Source organism: Myotis lucifugus, unplaced genomic scaffold (assembly GCF_000147115.1).
Source record: "Myotis lucifugus unplaced genomic scaffold, Myoluc2.0 scaffold_15, whole genome shotgun sequence".
NCBI classification, from domain to species: domain Eukaryota; kingdom Metazoa; phylum Chordata; class Mammalia; order Chiroptera; family Vespertilionidae; genus Myotis; species Myotis lucifugus.
In genome coordinates, this window is record NW_005871063.1 from 14,138,967 (window position 1) to 14,162,298 (window position 23,332).

The 23,332-nt window shown below is 36.9% G+C and overlaps 1 protein-coding gene across 2 annotated transcripts in view; it reads left to right on the forward strand.

Moving 5' to 3' along the window:
* ITGB8 (integrin subunit beta 8) overlaps positions 1 to 16,132 on the forward strand; it is a 78,289-nt gene extending 62,157 nt beyond the window's left edge. For both annotated transcript variants that reach the window (XM_006085061.3, XM_006085062.3), the window contains exons 9-14: positions 160 to 294; positions 2,683 to 3,088; positions 6,390 to 6,615; positions 10,782 to 10,888; positions 13,743 to 13,906; positions 14,004 to 16,132. In XM_006085061.3, coding sequence (XP_006085123.1) covers positions 160 to 294; positions 2,683 to 3,088; positions 6,390 to 6,615; positions 10,782 to 10,888; positions 13,743 to 13,906; positions 14,004 to 14,126 — 1,161 coding nt within the window. In that variant the 3' untranslated portion in view covers positions 14,127 to 16,132. The remainder of the gene's footprint in view (positions 1 to 159; positions 295 to 2,682; positions 3,089 to 6,389; positions 6,616 to 10,781; positions 10,889 to 13,742; positions 13,907 to 14,003) is intronic.
* Positions 16,133 to 23,332: the final 7,200 nt, after the last annotated feature.

Consider the following 23,332-nt stretch of genomic DNA (forward strand, 5'->3'; position numbering starts at 1 on the left):
ATATTTCAAATATAATTGGGTTATTATGTGGAAATGATGTTTTTATTCATCCTTTAATAGAGACAGAATCTTAAGTTAAATCTAGAATTACAATAAAACTGTTAGTTGCTTACATTTGATAATGCTATAGTATAAAATTTAAAAATGATGTCTCTGCAGAAACTTATTTCAGAAGTGAAAGTTCAGGTGGAAAACCAGGTAAAAGGCATCTATTTAAACATTACCGCGATCTGTCCAGATGGGACCAGAAGGAGAGGCACAGAAGGATGCAGAAACGTAACGAGCAATGACGAAGTATGTGGGTGCGCGTTTTCCCTATTTCAAGTAAACTAAGCTGTTTGGTATGCTTCCTCACAGAAAATCAAAACATCCTGAAAACTTACTTACCTCTGACCCCAAGGATCTTATTTAGACTTCAAAGTAACTTTTATTGTCTCTTTGCAAAGTTCCTACTGTTTTAACTTCATTGACTGTTCTCTCAAACTCTCAAGTTAAGTATTTATTATATTAAATACTTATTCAATGATAATATCTTTAAATCTAGGTGTCACAGCCATTAAATATTGGGAAATCACAGCTCCTCACATAAGTAGTGTCTGCACTTATGATGATGACAATAATTTTTTTGGTTTCAAATCTGAAAAATCTCAGAGCAAATGTGAAACTGAAGGTGAATAAGCCACAGAAAAGAATGGGAGTTATGGAGCAGTTGATAAAGACTAAGAATTCCAAAATCTTTCACTTTGTTATTGTGATTATTTCATTTTGTGATATAATAATAAAAGGGTAATATGCTAATTAGACCAGACATCATTCCGATGTCCTTCCTGACGAAGCCAGGGCCAGGGGGAAGCCAGCCCAGGTCCCGGGTGCTGGAGGAAAGCCGGTGCCGGCAGCCAGGGGAAGGAAGGCCTACTCTTGCACGAATTTTCATGCATCGGGCCTCTAGTACACATATGATCTAGGAGGAGGTAGGGAAATTTGTTAGAACAATAAAAAAGAAGTGTCATCATTTAACTAAGAAAGGATGAAATGTAGAAAAGAGAGGCCCAGATTAAGGTAGCATCAGGAAACAGGACCAGAGGAGATAGAGATTCTCCAGTGACCAGCACAATAGAGAGTAAACACACCAAAACATGCTTTTAAAGGGAATTATTCTTGGATGAAGTGATTTCCAGTGAGTCATTTACCTCTTGAGCCATCAGTTGCCTCATATTTAAATGAATAGCTTGGACTAGGAGATTTATAATTCCCTTTGCTTCCATTTCTAATGCTGTATGATGTTATTAATTATTTTAATGCCATTATATAGAGAAAAAGAGTAAGAGTTATTCAAAGAGATAGAAAGTCCTAAGATCCTAAGATTGAATAAAAGAGAATCTTCCTTTCTCTTTAGTGTGAATATATTTTTTCCTCTCGGTAAATTTAGAATCTGAAGGCAGTATAGTTGTTCCAACAAGTTATATATTTGAAATTAATTATTGCTAGTTTCAAGTTCTGTAGGTTCCCCCATAATCATTCTTTGGATTTTCATTAAAAAATTATATGCCAATTTATAAAATACATATTTGATTTCCATTAAATATAGAGAAAACTTTATGCTAACAAAAGATAGCACTGTTACTTTCTGAGAAAGGGTTATCTTCTTTCAAAATCAGCTTTGGCAAACTGTTTTTCCTTATTTTTTACATTTTTCTTTTTTTTTCTTTGTCTACATACCTTCGTTCTCCTCACTTTCAGTAAGCAATGCAAACAGTTTGACTCTTAGGAAGAGTTATATGACCTCTTAATTATATAAACCCTACATTTTGCTCTATTATTAATACTGGCAGTGACTATATTATTGTACATATCTATTAATCCTTAACATTCTTAAAGACAAAAAATTTGTCAAATACAGCACCAACTGCATTGATTTTAATGTTATGAGACTGATTCTGATTTCTAATGCATATATATAATATATAAGCCTAAATTTAGATATTTCATAGTATCATATATATTTGTGCGAGGCTTTTTGTTTGGGATATATAGAAATATCTATAGGTAGATAGATAGATAGATAGATAGATACCCATCTACCTATATTTATATCTTTATATCTATTTATCTCTATTCCAAACAAAAAGTCTAGTACAGATTATTTTTAAATTATAACAGATTTCAGTCTAACATGGAAAAAACCATATAATCTTATTTGTCAAAGTACCTTAGATCATAAGGTGGGTTAACAAATATAAATAGATACATAAAACCAATTGTGTGCAAAAAATAAAAATAGATAAAAAGGAAAAATTTGGCAAGAGAAAGAAATTCTGTAGTTTCATAAGGGAACCAATATCTCCCAGCCCAGATTCTTCGTTATGGACTAACCTCTCCACTAAGACAAATGTATGAACATGCATTGATATCTGAAGTACTGAGAGTAAGAGTCCTGGATATTTTTTCCTTGACTAAATCAGAGAAAGTAGCAGTCAATGCATCCTTTAACTCTCTAGTTCATTAATTAGGAAACAAGTAAAATTAAAGAGGGATGTTACATCTATCTATGAAAGAGTGCATGTGCAATTTATAAATATTAATTTCTGTAAGAGGGAATGTTGATTCAAAATATCATTAATAGATATAGGTAATAAAAATAATCAAAACATATATTTTTCTCTTCCCCTACCCCAAATTTAGGTTCTTTTCAATGTAACAGTTACAATGAAAAAATGTGATGTCACAGGAGGAAAAAGCTATGCAATAATCAAACCTATTGGTTTCAATGAAACCACTAAAATTCATATACACAGAAACTGCAGCTGTCAGTGTGATGAAATCAGAGGACCTAAAAGAAATTGTGTAGATGAAACTTTACTAGACTCCAAGTGTTTCCAGTGTGATGAGGATAAATGTCATTTTGATGAAGATCAAGTCCCTTCTGAGAGTTGCAAGTCACACAAGGATCAACCTTTTTGCAGCGGTCGAGGAGTTTGTATTTGTGGGAAATGTTTGTGTCATAAAACTAAGCTTGGAAAAGTATATGGAAAATACTGTGAAAAGGATGATTTCTCTTGTCCATATCACCAAGGAAATCTGTGTGCTGGTGAGTATAAATATATAAATATACATGCAGTTTTCACTAGTCACTTAAATTAGCATATATGTTAAAGTATCTTTAAATCACAGCTTTATAATTACTAACCCTGAATCTGAATTTAATTTTTAAAGTTTCAGAGTCCGTGAAATTAAGGCATGGCAACAAATTTATATCACATGATTCTGATATTTATATATTAAATAATTGTATGCAGTAAGTAGTTAAAAATAAAAAACAAAAATGAGTTGTTATTCTCAAGTATGCCTTGCCCTTGTGAAGATATATGCCAGAAAAGGAAATTACAGATGATGTCTGACAGGCTTTCTATAATCAGGGTATTCTTCTAGGAGGATCTGATTCATTCTCATAAGTGGTCACTCCCTCTAGCTTGCTCAGAGTATAGTGAGCTATAAAAATACACTTTTCATTCATTGGAAAATGCTTAATGCATTATTATAGGTGATATTGAAAAGTTGTAGTTATTTAAAACTCTCCAGTTTATTTTTGGAACAATACCAGACACAAAATTGTCAAAGACAGCATTCTTCAAGAAAATAATGGTTTCATTAGTAATCTAGAAGAGTAGTCCCAGAGGCCCCCACAGACCAAATTTTAAAACAGAAACCTAAGTACTTTCTGGCTAATTCAGTTTACTGCCATCTAGAGGTTAGAGTCCAGAAAATCTGCAGCACTTAAAAATTAATACAAATCATTTGTTTTTCAATGAATTAATTTTTCTGTGACAGTGCGCTAAATCCACTTATTGTTAAAATGCCTTTTTAGTATTTGCATTTTGGTAAACAAACATTAATTAAATTATTGATAAATATTTCATTGTCATAAGCATATGGAAAGTAAAAAAGCTATACAAAATAAATTTTTTGTGTGTAAGCTAAAATTTTGCCCTATATCACATAAGTATGCATAGGCATATTGCCTTTTTATTCTATTACATACACAAAATATTTTATATTTTAAACATGTGTTCAGCTTAACCTGCTATCATAGGTAAGATGGATTATAGATGACTTTAGAACAAAGCAGTAATTATCTGCTAATTTTTTAGACCTAATCCTGTTTGGGAGAGGGAAGAGAAAGAATCTGAGATCCTTTCCCACAGCTGTCGATATCTCAAAGTAGTTTGAAATGCATTGAAAATCCTAGCCTCTGTTTATAATAAAACTAGAGGCCTGGTGCACGAATTCATGCACATTGAAAGGAAATTAATTAGAAGAAATATTTTAATATCACTATTCACCCTTTCTCTATAATAGAAGTGTCAACCAAATTCATGATTGACACTGGCAGATTAAAACACACGCGGGCGATCGGCGCCAGCAAGAGCTTTATATGTATCGAACATCATATATCGAGTCAACTTAGCCATATATATATATATATATATATATATATATATATATATATATAATTAACTTGCTTAATTAGACCTGCTTTCTGATGTAACTAAACTTTTTCCAGCCCAGTGAAGCACCCCAACTTCTCTTTCAAGTAATTATCAGCAACACAGCAGTAAGTATCAACACGAAGCAGATTATTATTATGATCACACAGGGAGAACAAAGGGTAAAATATTTAACTGCAGTAGTGTTTGACTATATTCTGCACAGTGAGAAAACCTGAAGTCATTTTCAAGGTCCACCAGTTCTTCTTTTCAGTCGGGTCGAGTTTCTAAGCTTTCTAAATCTCCTATCTATCTACTCCAGGACTTCTGTGAGGATCAAATGAGATGAGTCACTGGAAAACGCTTCACATACATTTGGTTCAAGTGTGAAATGTTTCCACCTGACTATAAAACCTGGGCTGAAGGAACTGCAAGGAGGCTAGTCGTCGCTAGGGAGAGGAAGCCAGGCATGGCTAAGTGATGTCATTACCTGGACGGACACTTAGCATATTAGCCTTTATATATATAGATATCAAAAATTAATTTACTGGCGCTCTTCTATATGACTATGATACTACTGACACACAGGCAGCTGAGAATCTGTTTTGAATTATTTGTATATAAATTGTAAGTGCAAACTGTAGGCTGACAAGCATTTTCTTCACTAGTTTCCTTTGAGAATAAAAACACATGTTCACAGGTCGGCTGCCTAGGATCAGTGGTGCAGCCTGCTTACAGGGAACAGGGTCTGGCAGGCATTTGTTTGGCCTGAACCTCATTAGTTTTACGCCTAGCAAATTTAGCCAATCCAACAGCACACTCTATGTAACAGTTACCTTGTGAAGTGCTCTGCAATAGAGGGAGGGAGGCAGGGAGGGAGGCAGAGAGGGAGGTAGGTAGGGAGGGAGAGATGGAGGGAGAAAGAGAGAGAGAGGGAGGAGCCTGTGGCTAAATAAGCCGGAGAAACACTACATAATCCTATAAAATGTACCCCCTCTTGAAGACTTCCAGTTCACATTAGCATATTAAATCTTGGATATTTCTATATGTTAACTACATATAACTAGTGTTTTTCCTTATTTGTTGGCATAAATGCCCCAACCCCAACAAACATACACATCTACCACCTTGCTTTCTCTCAATCCCTTATAATAATAGTGCACAGCATACTTTTGATGGTCCCTGCCAACTGATCTCCTGAAGACGTGAAACAATTAGTTTGGCTTCCCTAGAAATCTTATCTTTAAACTTCCAGAACTGAAGCACTAGAAAATTTGCCTCAGGCCCTTGACAATAAGGAGAGACAAAGAGAATAAATTATGGAAGCTATTAATCAAATACCCCTGTTTTCAAGTCAGGCAATTAACATTACTTCAGTCTTGGTAGCTTAGTTATATTTGTGTTTTTAATTTAAAACTGAATATACAGTGACTTTCAAGTAGTTGGGCAGACTTCACAATTGTCAGCACAATAAAATAGCATCAGGAGATTATACTTTAACAGCTTTGGAAGTAGACACTCCATCAGGGGTGGGCAAACTTTTTGACTAGAGGGCCACAATGGGTTCTTAAACTGGACCGGAGGGCTGGAACAAAAGCATGGATGGAGTGTTTCTGTGAACTAATATAAATTCAAAGTAAACATCATTACATAAAAGGGTACGGTCTTTTTTTTTTTAGTTTTATTCATTTCAAACGGGCCAGATCCGGCCCGCGGGCCGTAGTTTGCCCACGGCTGCACTACATCCTGGCATTGTTTATGTCAGACAAGTAGAAAATGATGTTGTTTGCACTCACTTCACTGTCAGTGTGTTTCCATGGAAACGGGAAGGGAATTCACATTTGGAAAAGCTTCACAAAGTCGGTGGCCCCAATAATAACTCAGGTCCTGTGGTGTCTGTTGCAGGGCACGGAGAATGTGAAGCAGGCAGATGCCAGTGCTTCAGCGGCTGGGAAGGAGATCGGTGCCAGTGCCCGTCAACATCAGCCCAGCACTGCGTCAATCCAAAGGGCCAAGTGTGCAGTGGAAGAGGCACGTGTGTATGTGGCAGGTGCGAGTGCACTGATCCCAGAAGCTTCGGCCGCTTCTGTGAACACTGCCCCACATGTCACACAGGCTGCAATGAAAACTGGTATGTGTTCTCTGACTCCAAACATGCATAAAGCAGTACTCCATTACAGCTATGCTTGTCCTTTTTAATTCTGCCTTTCATAACCCTAGAAGTGCTGCATCTTCTCCTCCAAATTAATTACCATCATGCTAAAAGAGAACTGAGTGGGGGATTTGGGAATTTTAAGACTTATATTCCAATTTTTGGCCACTAGATAGCTGTGGAGTATCAGAATTTAACAAGGCATTCACTGCCTTCAACTTTGATAATAAGGTGGGGTTTTTTAATAATAATATTCAGTATTTATAACAGTTCATTGGTTTCCCCCCCAGCTTTTTAGATATATAATTGGCATATAACCTTATGCAAGTTTAAGGTTTATAATGTGATGACTTAGGGGTTGCTTGCTTCCAGCTTACTATTAATTAGCTGTTTGATCTAGGGCAAGTTGTTGAAATTCTCTGTGAATTTTCTGAGGATAGCCTCTGTCAATATTCCTGATATCAGAAATGAGGATAATAATAATACCTTGCTATAGTTCTATGAAAGAATTAAATTAGATGGTTCATATAAAAAAATTTTGTACTTATACACAGTAATCATAGAAAAATGTTAGATAGTATTATTGAACTAGAGGCCCTGGTGCACAAAAATTTGTGCACTCGGGGGGGAGGGGGGATCCCTCAGCCCGGCCTGTGCCCTCTCGCAGTCAGGGACCCCTCAGGAGATAACGACCTGCTGGCTTAGGCCTGCTCCCGGGTGGCAGAGGGCAGGCCCAATCCCCAGGTGCAGCCCCTGGTCAGGCTCAGAGCAGGGCTGATTGGGGAGTTGGGGCGCCGCCCCGTCATGCACAGAGCAGGGCGGATCGGGAGGTTGCGATGCCACCCTCAGTCATGCTCAGGGTAGGGCCGATTGGGGGGTTGGGGCACCGCCCACTGTCACACTCAAGGCAGGGTCGATGGGGAGGTTGCGGCACCACCCCGTCACGCACAGAGCAGGGCCAATCAGGGGGTTGGGGCGCTGCCCCCTGTCACTCACAGAGCAGGGCCCATCAGGGGGGTTGGGGCTCTGTACCCTGTCACGCACAGAGCAGGGTCGATCAGGGGGTTGGGGAGCTCCCTCGTGTCACGCACAGAGCAGGGCCGATCAGGGGGTTGAGGAGCTCCTCCCTGTCACTCACAGAGTAGGGCCAATAGGGGAGTTGGGGCACCGCCCCCTGTCACACACAGAGAAGGGCGGATCAGGGGGTTGGGGTGCCGCACCCTGTCACACTCAGGGTAGGGCCGATGGGGAGGTTATGGCTCTACCCCGTCACACACAGAGCAGGGCCCGTGGGGGGTGGTTGGGGCACCGCCCTCTATCACCCACAGAGCAGGGCCGATCAGGGGGTTGGGGCGCCACCACTGTCACACACAGAGCAGGGCCCATGGGGGGGAGGGGGTTGGGGTGCCGCACCCTGTCACACACAGAGCCCCAGGGCGATCAGGGGGTTGGGGCGCCTTCCCCTGTCACGAACAGAGCAGGGCGGATAGGGAGGTTGTGGCCCTGCCGCCTGTCACACACAGAGCCGCAGGGCGATCAGGGGGTTTGGGCGCTGCCCCGTCACGCTGATCCCGGTGCCTGGAGGCCTCGTGGCTCCGCTGATCCCGGTGCTGGGAGGCATATTACCCTTTTACTATATAGGATAGAGGCGTGGTGCACGGGTGGGGGCCAGCTGGTTTGCCCTGAATCGTGTCCTGGATCAGGGTGGGGGTCCCGCTTGGGTGCCTGGCCAGTCTGGGTGAGGGGCTGATGGCTGTTTGCAGCTGGTCACACCCCCTTCAGGGTGGGGGTCCCCACTGGGGTGCCTGGCCAGTCTGGGTGAGGGGCTGAGGGCTGTTTTCAGGCTGCCGGGTGACTGAAGCTCCCAACCGCTCCTTTTTTTCTTTTTTTTTTATTCTGGGCCAGCTTTAGCTCTGAGGCTTGGCTCCAGCTCTGAGGCCTCAGCTGCTGAAAGCAGGTATCTGTTTTGTTTGGGTTCTATAATCGAAACACTGTTTCAACTCCAGCTCTGAGGCCCGGCTGGCTGAAAGCAGGTTTCTGGGGTTTTGTTTAGCTTCTATATTTTGTAACAATGTTTCAAACTGCAAGCTCAGAGGCCAGCAGTGGCAGGCGGGGAACGTTGGCTTCCTCCGTCACTGAAGCAAGCAAGCTTCATGTTCGCTTCAAGCTGCCTGGCTGCCGGCCGCCATCTTGGCTGGCAGTTAATTTGCATATCACCCTGATTAGCCAATGGGAAGGGTAGCGGAGGTACGGCTAATTACCATGTTTCTCTTTTATTAGATAGGATGATGGTGGTTATGAAGCACTAAAGAAATAAATGATGGATAAATGAAAGGTGATATGTTAAATAAAGATAGCATTATTGTTTTGTGCCAATAATTAATTTCCCAATAACAGTTTGAGCCCTGTTCAAACAAAAGCCACTACTCTAAACATCACTGTGCCGTCCAATTTGTTTTATTCAAATTTTTATAACCTCCACTTTCTTGGATTAATAGCACAAGTAAAATTTTTTAAAGAATGCATAGCAAATTATGTCTCTCTCTTAGAAATGCATTTCCTAAACATAATGATGGAATTAATTCTAAAGAACTAAACAAAAATTTGAACTGTGTATTTATTGCTAAACTTTTCTATTGGTGTCTAATATTCATCTTCTAAAACATCTATGCTAGTTTGTGTGTGTGTATGTGTGTGTGTGTTAAGAGTATTCATTTCCTATAGATTTTCTTCTCAAGATGGAAAAGTCATTTTATAAATATTTTTCAATTACAGTTTACATTTAATATTGTTTTGTATTGGTTTCAGGTCTACAACATAGTGGTTAGACAATCATATACTTTACAAAATGTTCCTCCCTGATATTTCCAGCACCTACCTGGCACCATACAGTTATTATAATATTATTAACTACAACCCTAGGCTGTATTTTATATCCCCATAACTATTTTGTCATGACCAATTTTTACTTCTTAACCCCTTCATTTTTTTTACCTAGTCCCTAAACTCCTCTCCTCTCTGGCAACTATCAGTCTGTTCTCTGTATCCCTGGGTCTGCTTCTATTTTGTTTGTTCATTTGTTTTGTTCTTTAGATCCCACATATAAGTGAAAACATATGGTATTTATCTTTCTCTGACCAATTTATTTCACTTAGCATAATACCCTCTAGGTCAGAAATCTGTTGTATTTTTATACCAATAATGAACTGTCAGAAATGGAAACTAAAAAAAGCCCCATTTACAATTGCATCAAAAAATAAAATAAAATACCTAGGGATAAATTTAACCAAGAAGATAAAAGACCTGTACTAAGAAAATTGTAAGACACTCCAGAAAGAAACTGAATAAGATACAAATAAATGGAAGCATATACCCTGCTCATGGATAGGAAGAATTAACATCATTAAAATGTCCATATTACCCAAAGCAATCTACAGATGCAATGTGATTCCTATCAAAATACCAAAGTTCATTTTTCACAGAACAAGAACAAATAATCTAAAAGTTTATATGAAACCACAAAAGATCCCAAGTTGCCACAGCAATCTTGAGAAAGAAGAACAAGTTTGGAGGTATCATGCTACCTGATATCAAACTATTATACAAGGCTATAGTAATCAAAACATCATGGTATTGACATAAAAACAGACACACAGAACAATGGGACAGAATAAAGAGCCCAAAAATAAACCCACACTTATATGGTCAATTAATATATGACAAAGGAGGCAAGAGCATACAATGAAGTAAATACAGTCTACTCAATAAATGGCGCTGGGAAAATTGGACAGATACATGCAAAAAAATGAAACTAGGCCACCTTCTCACACCATATACAAGAATAAGCACAAAATGGATTAAAGGCTTAAATGTAGGATTTGAAACCCTAAAAATCCTAGAAGAAAAAATAGGCAGAAAAATCATTATTTTGATTTTATACATTATTAAACTATTTTAAGTGGTTAGAAAGTAACTTTGCCATGGTATTAAATTCAGCCAAAATTACAAATAATTGTCATAGCTTTCTTTCCCAGTTTTACAAGACTGCTGTCCTAAAGCAGTATTCTAATTTATTTCTTATAGAAAATACTACAGGCTACCACCTTTTAAAGTTTATATGTTTCCATTTCTGTTTCCCCTTACAGGAATTGTGTGCAATGCCTTCACCCCCACAATCTGTCTCAAGCTATACTTGAGCGGTGTAAATCCTCATGTGCTTTCATGCAACAGCATTATGTGGACCAAACATCAGGTAAGCCAAAGCTTAGTAAGCAAAGCACCGAGAAAGTATCGAATCATGTTCCCCAAAAGCGTCCATAGCAACCATCCTAAAGAATGGACTAACTGCTTCAGTGTTTTCAATATCTCAAAGATGGTACTCAATAAAATTAGCTGAGTGTGTCTGCCACGGTTGGCTGAACTGTTAGATCCCCCTTCTTAACTACCCAGGTAAGTTCCCATGCTGTGCATCTCCATGGAAGTACACCGAACATATTTTCTAGAGAGGCCTCAGTGAACCAAGGAGTTTCCTATGTGGAGTCAATTTCACCCTTAGAGACAATATCTATGGAGCCATAATTATTTTTCATAAACCAAACTTGCTTCCAGTTATAACCTTCCTCGTGTCAAACCAACATTTTCATGTTTCGGGTGAAGCCAAAATATTCAAAGTAGCAATGATCTGCTTTTGTAAAGTGCATAAGTTCAAAAGGGCTATTCCTTCCTGATACTTTTCATTATGATATAAATAAAAGTTAGCGTGAATGTTTATAAAGGTGACACAATGGAAAGGGTATGGAACTTTTAGTCTGAAGACCTTGGCTTAAGCCATGTCCCTTGACATAGTAGTTAAGAAATATCAGTGTCTTACAATATTTCCCTGTGCCTTAGTTTTTTTCATCTGTAAAATGGAGATAGTAATACCAATCTCAGAGTAGTGTAAGATTAAATGAGCCAGTGAACATGAAAGAATTATGTAAATTAAAAGATGACACATAATAAAATTATGACTTCACTGAAAACATTCTTAACTGCTACTATAATCTCTCTTAATCTGTAAGAATAATCCCAGCTCTTACAGAGAGCGTACAAAATAATAAACTTTCTCGAGTTTTGCTTCCTTCTTCCCTCCCATCCATACTGATTTTAGCCCATACTGAATTTGGCTCTGAAAAGAGCCCATGTGCTGCCAGCTGGGGCTGTAGCAATCACTCCCAAAAGCCAAGTGCCTTTTCTAATAAATGGAGCCCTTACTGTCAACATGTCATTTATTATGTTAAGTAAACAGACCTACTGTGACCTAAGTGTGGTTACAAAAAGTATTCCATTAAAGCTCCTTAGAAAAAGCCCTTACTTGACCTAAACAAGATGATAGTCATGGCCATGGCTTAATGTTTGCTGATCCAAAATGACATTTAAAAAATGCACGCAGATTTGGGCCCTGAAAATGTCATGTATCCTAACCCATTATAAACATCTGTAAAATGTATGGGTAGCTAGGGGAATCCCCTCCCCTTCACAACTCTTGTGCAAGGAGAGAGAAAGGGCATGTGTTAGCCACCTCTATTATCTATTCATTCAATCACACTTAAAGAGTGTTCTTTGGTCTTTCTAGTTAAGCTTCTACTAGGCGAGAAGCCAGTAAGTGGGATCAAGCCACATGCCCCCTATAAGGATATTAGCTGATTGAGTAGCTCTGAGTCAGCTAGGGGAAATGACAGTCTGCCAGGATGGAAGGCATGCATGTCACAAACTTTGAGGTCGCTGTGAAAGACTCCAAGGGCATCACTGTTGAATCGAGCATCCTGGATTCTCAGTGTGTGAAACAAAGGAAAACTTGCATTTTGTGTTTGGTGCTTCTATTCCAATTAGTAGTCCTCCAGCCTCTCTTTAACCTTTCTTTCAAGGAAATCTTATCATTGACCAAAAGAAAACTGCGCTCTGTCTTCCCATTTGGAGAGGAGCCCTTGCTCTTGTTACTGAGCTCTTGGCTTATTCAAAAGCACGCTTGGTCATCCCTGGGAATTCAGACATAGATCACCCATTAGCGGGTGATTGCTTTTCTAAGTCTTGACAGGTCCCCTCCTGAAAGGCCCTCTCAGGGAGACCTTCAGACGTTTAGGTGAAGCCCCAAAGTCTAAAGAAGAGGCAAAAACACATGCCTCTTTAGGCCAGGAGGTAATTTTTTGAGTCTGGGACAGCTGGTAAGTTCTGTGGAATACTGACATATTGTGCAACCACGTTTCTCTTAGATTTGGATAATACCTCTGGCAGCCACAGAGTCTTAGACTTTCCAACTAGAGTTTGCCAAAAGTCTAGTGCTAAAACAGAGACCTAGCATGCTCCTCCTCTGAATGAGGCATATCCTTTTCCAGCTAGTAATTACTTACTCTTAAAACACTACAAGTGGAATATTTAGATGTAAAACTTGGTTAACAGACAAGTAAAGAAAGAAAGAAAAAGAAAAATTGAGGAAAGAGATTTTGTGTATTGTCCTGAACTGGACACTCTTATTTCCTGGAGAATCTATGTGTAATAATCATGAAAAGTGACACTGCAATTTCAAAGGAAATATTTATTCATCTGTTAGAGTAGTACTGATTTTAGCTTCTGCAGATGTTTACTTTATTTTCCATTACTGGTGTGCAACAAATGAAGAGGAGCAAAACAAGGGGAACATAAGCTAATGAGGGGTGCTGTTAAATAATTTTTTAAATCCCAGTTTCCACTTGTGATCAAGGGAACACATCACAAAAACTGTCCCTCTCTCTATCATGGATACAATTATATTTGGTTATGGATTTGGGTATATTCCAGTTAATACTACTAAGAATCAAGCAAGCTGCAAATAAATACTCTCATTAAATACTTAATTGTGGCTATTCTACAAAGGAGCATTTTATGTTGAAAACATTTTAATAAGTGTGTAATAAAAATTTGAGAGTCTTCTTTGAATCTACAGTAATGGCAGTCCTCTGTTTTCAAAATGTAAATTTGCAAAGATCCCTGCTCCTATTCATTGAGATGATAAACTCTGTTTACTTGTTGGAATCCTTTGACTTACTCATTCCCATTTTTAATCAATTTATTTGTTTGCTTCATTACAGAATGCTTCTCTAGTCCAAGCTATGTGAGGATATTTTTCATCATTTTCATAGTTACATTCTTGATTGGGTTGCTTAAAGTCCTTATCATTAGACAGGTGATATTACAATGGAATAGTAATAAAATGAAGTCCTCAGCAGATTACAGGGTGTCGGCCTCAAAAAAGGTCAGTGAATTCTAAAAAAAGAATTACTATCAGTATGTCATTACCTACTTCCAGTATTTCGGTCCTTAATTAATGCTAATATTTCTTCTCCATTAAGGACAAGTCAATTCTGCAAAGTGTTTGCACAAGAACAGTAACCTACCGACGTGAGAAGCCTGAAGAAATAAAAATGGATATCAGCAAATTAAATGCTCATGAAACTTTCAGGTGCAACTACTAAAAAGATTTTTTAAAAAGTACTTTATGGGAAACTGGATTTTTAATAATTGCTCCTAAAATTATAGTTTTAGAAGTCACAGGAGGAGACAAATTGTTCTAGATCATGCTAGTTGCTGGTTTTCACTGGAATGGAGACTGACAAGCATCCTCATCATCATGTGACTCACATCGCTGCTGACTTTTTCAGAGAAAAAAATGTGTCTTACTACTGTTTGAGACTAGTGTCATTGTAGCACTTTACTGTAATATATAACTTATTTAGATCAGCATAGAATGTAGATCATCTGAAGAGCACTGATTACACTTTACAGGTACCTGGCCATTCCTAAGCTTCCCAGAGAGAAGCAATGGCATTGTGTCACTGCAAGGGTACAGTAATCCCTGCATGGAACATGCAAATGAAAAATAATAAGGCATTTATTCTAATGTTGCCAAACACTTCAACATTTGACAGTGAATCTACAAAAATAGCTAGATGAGTAAATGATTAGTGTTTCACTCAAGAGGTGAACAGATAAAACATTAATCTTGAGGGTTATTGCTTTTGAAACTAGTTTTATGCATATGTGTGTTTGTTTTCTTCTTTTTACAAGATGGATACTAATTCCAACATTCTCTCTTCTTTGCCTTTATGGTTTGGTTTTCTTTCTTACAGGATAAGTTTATATAAGTCACAGATGACTGGATTAAATAAGTGCTAAGTTACTACTGCCATAAAAACTGAATAATACAATGTCACTTTATTAGAATACTGGTTTTAAAAGCTGAATGTTTAATAAGGGACACTGTAAAGTAACATCAAAATTTGAACAGCTTCGTTGTTTGAAGATGTGGAGTCTTATATCTTCTTACCTGGTTAACTGGACAGACTATTTCACCATTTCATTTGTCTAATCATCAGGTTAAAATTCAGAAGATATTTAGAAACTCTGCCTTGTCAAGCAAAGTGCCACAATTTTGACTGAGCTTTCTCAGATATTTACTCTAAGTAGATATTAGCATTTTTAAATTAAAAGTTATATTAGGCTATATAAAATAGTGTCTCCTCAACTCCACTGACTAGAATTTTAAAAGTATGCAATTGGCAGAAGATAAACAGTATCTAAGAAATAAGCTAATTCATCATTTTAGTTAGTCAGGGAATCAAGTTTAAGTGATGTCTCAAAAACCATCCCAGTGATTAAGTGGCAGCATTTGAAGACAATTTCTATCTTACTGCCAGGCTAGTGTTCATTGCACAATATCATGCTACCTCTTGAGTCTTTAGAATATCCAATTGGCAAGTGTTTTTAAATGTGATTTACTGAAGTCTTAAGTATATGAGCATGAGAAAATTGCAAAGCAAAGCTGAAAGAGTCATTCAGACTGAATTGGCCATGACTAGTTGCAATCTTTCCTGCCAATCAACTTCCAAGAGTTAACTACAGGTGTGAAATCCATTCATGCCTTAGCCTGTGTGAACAGCACCCCCTAAAATTGTGCGGTGCTCACCCCGAGATTGATACAGAGGCTATGAGTTTTTATCTTCCCCAATGGAAACTTCTTCACAATTACCACAGCCCTACAGATTTATTCTCATTTTACTGGCTAGAAGTCCAGTAGTCAGAGCTTTGCCTATGACAACAATGTCTTTTTATAATTAACATCCCAGATTTGCTGTCATTCAGCACTTGAGTTAATCAAAGTGCTAGATATATGCATTTCAATGAAGACTAAAGTCTGCACTCCACATTCTACCCAAAAGAGTATTTTAATACCTAAGTTGCTCTGGAGCTAACAAATAGAGCAACTCCATTAGCTGTCCCCATAGCCAAGCAATTATGACTCTAAGTTGAACTGTATTTCCTTCCCCAAATGAGAGATTGGGGACACTGACATAATTCAGTACTGTGACTCACTTGTTTAAGATACCCTTGACCACCAAGGATAACGTAAAAATCACATTTTTCAGTTTGTCTGTCACATGTAGCATCCTTTTTAAAAGGAAAATAAATTGATACCTGACAGTCCCAATACCTGACAGTCCCAAAAGGAAAAAGTGGAAAAATTCCATTTATTAAAATGCTGACAATTTAAAAATGAACATTACGATGTTCTGGAATGAATTATCCAAAAGAGCAAAATAAATCGAAAGCCTGAAAGTCCAGAGTTTATATTTTTACACTCTCACTAGTTTGCACTAATTTATAACGAACTGAACTGAAGCTGTTACCGTAGTGAGAGACAAACTTCCTGATAGGCTGATCAAAGCTAGATGATGACTGTTATGTGCTTTCTTTCTTTTTTTCCACTTAATGATCTAATTCTTAAAGGTTTTAGAGCTTACATTTTACTTGAATAATTGGTATGTTCCTGTATAATGGTTTGTGAGAAGAGAATTAATATTTGACTAATTAGAATTAATTAAAAGGTAAGGGAAAACAGGGTATTCTTAGATTAAATAATATTTGTAAATAGAGCCTATTTTCAATATGTCCACAGGAGCCTTTTAAGATTTACTGATATCAAACACAAGTAATGACATTTTTAATGGTTAACAAAGTTAGGAACTTGAACACTTTTGGTACGACAGCTTTTCTGTGCCCTAAATGACTTACATTTAAATTACATGTGCCATGTAATGACTTAGCAATGTGCAAGACATAACACTACAATAGAACTGTATGCATTTGATTTCTCTGAGGACATGTTTACACTGCAGTGTACATGGGTTTTTAAACATTTGATATCTTCTTCAAAATTTGTTAACATTTAGGAAGTCATACATATTCTCTGCAAGACTCAGAAATTCACTAGAAATCTGATTATGTCCTAAATGTTCAAAGCAGCTTTAGTTAATAAAGATTTTAAAAATTAAAATAAACAAAATATATTTTTTGTCTTCAGGCAAATTTTTAAAAAATCATTATTAAAATTACTGCATGCATCAGATGTAATCCTTCACTAAAGAATAAATTCCAATGTAATACATTAAACAATAAAGAACTTAAATTAAAGAAAAAGAATAAATTCCAAATATGTCTTAATATTTCCTAATCTCCATTGAAGATATTCTTATGGCATCCATAAGACATTGAAATATTCTTATGAGGGACTATGAAAATTTTTCTCTATAGAATTATTTACTCTGGATACCTGATATAGCAAATTAGATTCAGTGGCTTTTACTTCCTTTCTTTACTCCTATTTTTTTTCCCACTCAGTTTTCTAAGGGATTGCCCTCAAACTCAATAAGTCCAATTATTAAAAATAATCAAATGTAATGGAATAATGTTTATTTCCAAAAACCTCTTAATAATTTTAAAACTCATTAGAATCTATGTACCTGAACAAAGACAGATCCATTGAAAATTAAGAATTTTAAGTTCTCACAACTGTTAGAGATTCAGTTTTAAAGGATTTGAGACCTTTATTTTAATAAAAGTTTCAAGAGAAATATAACTACTTGGGAGTTCAAGCATGTGCATAATGTATTCTGTTTTATTTGCTCTAAACATTTAATTTATGACTGTCTTTATCAATATATACTGACCTTAAGAACTCCATTTCATGCAATGCAAATTGAAATATATCACCTTTCAAAGAAATACAGAATTAGCTTTCAGATCATTTCCCTTCTCTTTTATAATTCCTCTATGGAAAATTTACTATGGGTAACTGATTATACACATTCATATTTCATTGATTCTGACACATCCGCTTTTTCAGTATAACATCTCTGAAATTGTGATGTATCTTGCAATTGTTGGCATGTTAAATGCAGTGTTGAGAGTTGTGCTTGAATAAATAGTACACTAATTTTTAACTACATGTTCATGGGTATAGGGACATTGCTTTCTTACAAACATTTGAAAATTAATTTATGATGGCATATGAGCCAGTTTTCAGTACAACTGAATCACATATAACTAAGCATGGATCCAAACTGTCTGATTATGAGCTCACATCCTGCAGACCTTTAGGTTATTAAAGCTTTTTAACCTCCTCTTTATGCCTGAGGCTATGATTTCTGCAAACCCTGGTTTAACTGATAAGAATGAGTGGGTTTCTCCTAGTCTTGTTAATAATTTTTTATTCTTTCTATCCTTTGTAATGAATACTTCTATATTATCATCTCTCTGTTAAACAAAAGTAAGTGGGAGAATATTACATGTAAACATCATAATTACATTTTATAGCATCTTGCATATGTTACAGCAGTGACAGGAGAAAAATATGATACAACCAATCAGTGCTGTTGGGGGAAAAAATAACTTTCTCTTTGAGTCCTTCTACATTTTTATTCTTCTTTAACATTTCCCTTCTTTTGAGTGATTTTTTTCCTTTGGCTCTGATAAATTTACCTTCAAGCCCATGTAATGACTGTCATAAAAATGTTATTAAATTATTTGAATTATATGAAACAGTTGTTCAGCTATCTGGGCAGATGTTAATAAAATACCTGAGAGTAACAACACTACTTTTTTATCTACCTGAAATACTTTCCGACATAAAATGTATCTTTTAAGCTAACTCTTTTAATCAGGTTTGAACCTCTACAATCTAATTTCAGTTTAAAATTATTTAACCCAACAATTAAACACACACACACACACACACACACACACACACACACGGCAGTTACCAAGGACGGAAACTGTGATTTGTCTAAAGAACTTTCATTAACTTTATATTATACCACAGTTAAATAGGATTTTGATAAGAATTCCACACAATGATAAATAGGGTAAATTTTATTAAGGATATTGAATATCAAATACTTTCATTCTAAATTATAGGAAGATACAAATTTGCACATATTAATATAGAAATTCATTTTTGGATATTTAACATAACTAGAACTATTTTACATTTAATAGCTACTTCATTTTTAAACCTCTGCAAAGAAAATTTAGAAATGTTTTTAAATTATCAATGATATAACCTTATTTGTTTCATTTAATTAATGTTGCCTTTGTAAAAAAATTTTTAACATAGAGTATATTTTTAAATTAAAATATTTAAATATAAAATAGGTGTAAGAAACATTCTCATTAAGCAAGTTTCTTATTATTTCTGGCTTTGAATTATACATAAAATTAAATCTCCTTAAAGGACAGAGGATTGGGGAATATGACAATTTCATATAATATACTATGAAGCTGTTCATATAATTCTGATTGACTACTAACTGCTGTTTTATGTATTTATTAAAGAGCTGACACTGTAGTTGTAAGATGTCTATTTTTCTAACAGAGCTTATAATAGTTATGACAAGGCATTTAATTAATGCATCATTCTGTTTAAACGTAGATGTTAATTACTATAAAATTTTATGTTTTAAAATAAAAATCTAAAAACCTAAGAATTTTCCTTTATTTACCATTGTGTCCTACATAACCCTCACAACTACCAGACCGCAGCACATTGTCACAAAAGGAAATGTAATAACATTCATATGTTGTCATTGGTAGAGGACATTACATAATTCCAAAAACTACTACTTCTAGAAAACTGTAGGGCCAATGACATAGGGTGGAGACCATCCTAATTGCTCTACTTACCTTTTGATTGCTGCCCAATGATGGAAGCAGAATGACTACCCTAATTACAAAGAACCGAAAAAGTAGCACCTTAATATAAATATGAACGTTCACAAACTTCAATCGCACATTCTCTAGAGTCATGTTTAAACTACTGAAATTTATAAAATGCCCCTGCGTTGTGATTTTTTAAAATTTCATGTAGAGAATGTAGTAAAGCAGATGAGGGGACACATTAAAAGCTAAATAAGACATGTAGACAGAGTCCCTGTCCTTTAGAAGTTTTAACACTTTGAAGGAAAAGGTATGTGTAGCAAATCTATATATATATGGGATTGGGCTAGAGAGATCAAAGGGAAATTATCAGGAGGTCTCACAACTCAGAAGTGTGAGTTACAGTCTTTTGGGATCAGAATCCTGATCTCATTATGAATATTGTTTGGCCCCAATCTTCCCTTCCTTGTTTAGTAATGAAGCCCACCTGCCTGAGTTTCAGTAGAGCACATAGCTGACTTAACTATTCAGACTCCTTTGCAGCTAAATGTGATTACAGGACTAAATGTCAGTCAGTAGGATGGGAGAGGAAATGATATGTACAACCCCAGATCACAACAACTTTTTTGTTGTCTGGATCAATTAAAGCAGCTACCTTAGCAAAGGAAGCCATGTGCTGAAATTGTCAGAGCTTCCCCTTCAGTCATCAAATGTTCACCTCAAGACATCCCTGGTAGGAAAACAATTTCTTTTTAGCTAAACCACTGCACTCGATGCTATATCAGATAATCTGTGTTATTCAAAAAATTGTCTCACTGAATCCTTAGCAATACTAAATTCTATTTTCCACAAATTTTCAAATAAGAAAAACAAGGCACAGAGAAGTTAGTGACCTTGTATAAATGCACACAGCTGGCAAGTGGCCAAGGGAAGATTCATACCCAGATCTGTTTTACTCTCCATAAACGAGTGATCCTATGTTATGAAATAATAGATTTTACTAGTTTAACTAGTTTTAGTAGTTTAACTATGTCCCTATTCCACACCCCCAAAAATGTGTAATAAAGTATGTGTACAAATACTACATAGGAAAAAGTAAACAGACCTTTAGAATATGAAAAACAAAAAGCTAAGCATACTCAGATGCTTGAGTTAGACTGCAGCAGGGTCCATGAAGACAAATTTGACTTACAGGCCTTGGAAGAAAGGTGAGTGTGGACATGCTAAAATTCCATGTCAAGAATTTAAACAATCATTATGCTAGGTGGATATATCCCAAACATGAATGTGCCATAATCATAGCTCTTAAATTCATTGAGAAAAAGAATGAGTAGGATATGATACCAAGTATAAAATATTGGTTAAGAACTTCAGCATTTAACAAGAGATGGTTAAATAAACTTTTTTGAATGGGAGAGATTCACATATTTATAATGGAAAATGAACAAATGTAGACAGAAATGTTTATGTTAGGAAAGTTTGGATTGGTCTAAAGTACAATAGGGGAACATTTCAAATTGTGACAAAGAGGAGTCGGTCAAATGAGCTTGGAGAATTTTCATGAAGTAAATATCTAGACAAAAGAACAAAGAGAGGGAATATGAGCTACAGCTGCAAGAAGATGTGAGAGAATTTAGGGGCTGGCTAGATATAGGTGATGAAGAAAGAAGTTAGTCAAAGGAAATTCTAATGCCAACTCTGAAAGTCACTATAGACATTTATCCAAATTGGATAAAATTCCCAACCTGGTCTCGCACACCACATTGTTCTTGCCAATCCATGACTATTAGACTAAATTCTAACTTCATCAAAACATTTGGCCAGACAAAACTAAAGCTGTAAATTTTTAAACTATGTCAATTACTATGCTTTCAATATTATGAAAATAAACCCATCTAAAAAGATATACAGTAACTTCTTTTTATCTATGAATATCCTATCTAATAAAGATGGGATATGCTAATTGACCCTCACACCGTTGCAAAGATGGCAGTGCCCACAGCCAATAAGGAGGGAATATGCTAATTGACTGCCATGCCCTCAAAGATGGCGGCACCCACAGCCACAAGATGGCAGCGCCCAGTCCCCTCAGCCCCACTGAGGCAGCAGGCACACTCCTACTTCCAGAGTCCCCCAGTCCCCTCAGCCTCCCAGCCACCCAGGGCCAGCGCGAGGCACAGGCAAGCCTCAGATGGTGGCTGCCCAGACGCCCAGGGCTGCCAGAGGCTCAGGTAACCAAAGCCGGCTGAGGCTTTTGCTGCTGGCAGTGGCAGCAGCAGAGGTGTGATGGGGGCGTCGCCTTCCCCTGATCGCCGGGTCGCCTCCCGCCCCTGAAGGCTCCCGGACTGCGAGAGAGGGCAGCCTGGGCTGAGAGACCCCCACTCCAGTGCATGAATTTTCATGCACAGGGCTTCTAGTTTTTATCATAATTAGCAGCAGTGGTGGGATGATTGCAAAAAACAAGTGTAACCTTGGCTTTCAACTTGGTAATATTTTAGTATTCTTTTGGACTGGTATATTATTTAGTCCTTAGATCCTAATACTGTTTAGACTTCTTCCAATGAATTACCTTTAGGTCTAAAAATATTTTCAGACTATAGTGATGAAAGGAGAATTCTTTCTTTATTGGGCTTTGTCATTCTCTATACTGTTTTAACATTGTTATGGCTATAAAATATATTCTAACCATCACTGAAGTCATGAGAGATAATTAACCACTTAAGAAAATCTTAATTTACCATTACCAACAATTTTTATACATTTTCCCCTATTAAATTTGAGATGTTATGGTTTTCAAAGAGTAGTCCCCAGAACAGAGGCATCAGTGTCACATGAAAATTTGGTAGAAATGTAGACTTTTGGTTTCTGCTCCAAATCTTCTGAATCAGAAACTCTGAGAATTGGGTCCAGTGATCTGTGTTTTAACAAACTCTCTAAGTAATTATAATGCCTGCCATAGTTTGAGAGCCATTTCCATGAAGAGTGAAAACTAGCATCAGGAGACCATAGTTATAGATTATACTTACCAGTGCACCTAGGCCAATACATGATACTCAATACTCAGTACTCAATTAAGTAAGTGTTGAGTCAGTCAAAGATGGTTTCTTTTCTATGAGCCCCTCAGACATGTCCTTGAGAAAATATTATGCTCAAAATGTTTGTATTTTTATAGTTAAAATCAAAGTAATAAAATCATTATCTGCATGTCATTTTAAAAAATAAGGTGGACTTCAATTACTTTTTATAACAAGACACATCTCATATGCAGAGTCTTACATTAAATACCCTTATCATCCACAGCCAGGTCTCATTTTTCTGTCACAAAAACCCTCTCTATTCTTAGCAAGGCTAAATGCATATAGACTGTATGTGTAATAAACAGCTGGAGGATATCCATTACTGCCCTAAATAATAGAGAAATTCCTAACGTGGTTTGTGGAGTTCTATCTTAGAGGACTAAATCTTTCAATTTCTCATCTCCACCAAAGTATACAACTTCTCTCCTTCCTCCCTCAAAGACACTGAAAATTGTCTAGGTCTGGCCCTGGTTAGGTGGCTCAGCTGGTTGGAGCACAATCCCATACACAAAAAGTTGTGGGTTTGATTCCCAGTCAGGTTATGTACCTAAGTTGCGGGTTCCATCCCCGTGTACAGTTTGGTTTTTATGATGTTTCTCTCTCTCACTCTCTCT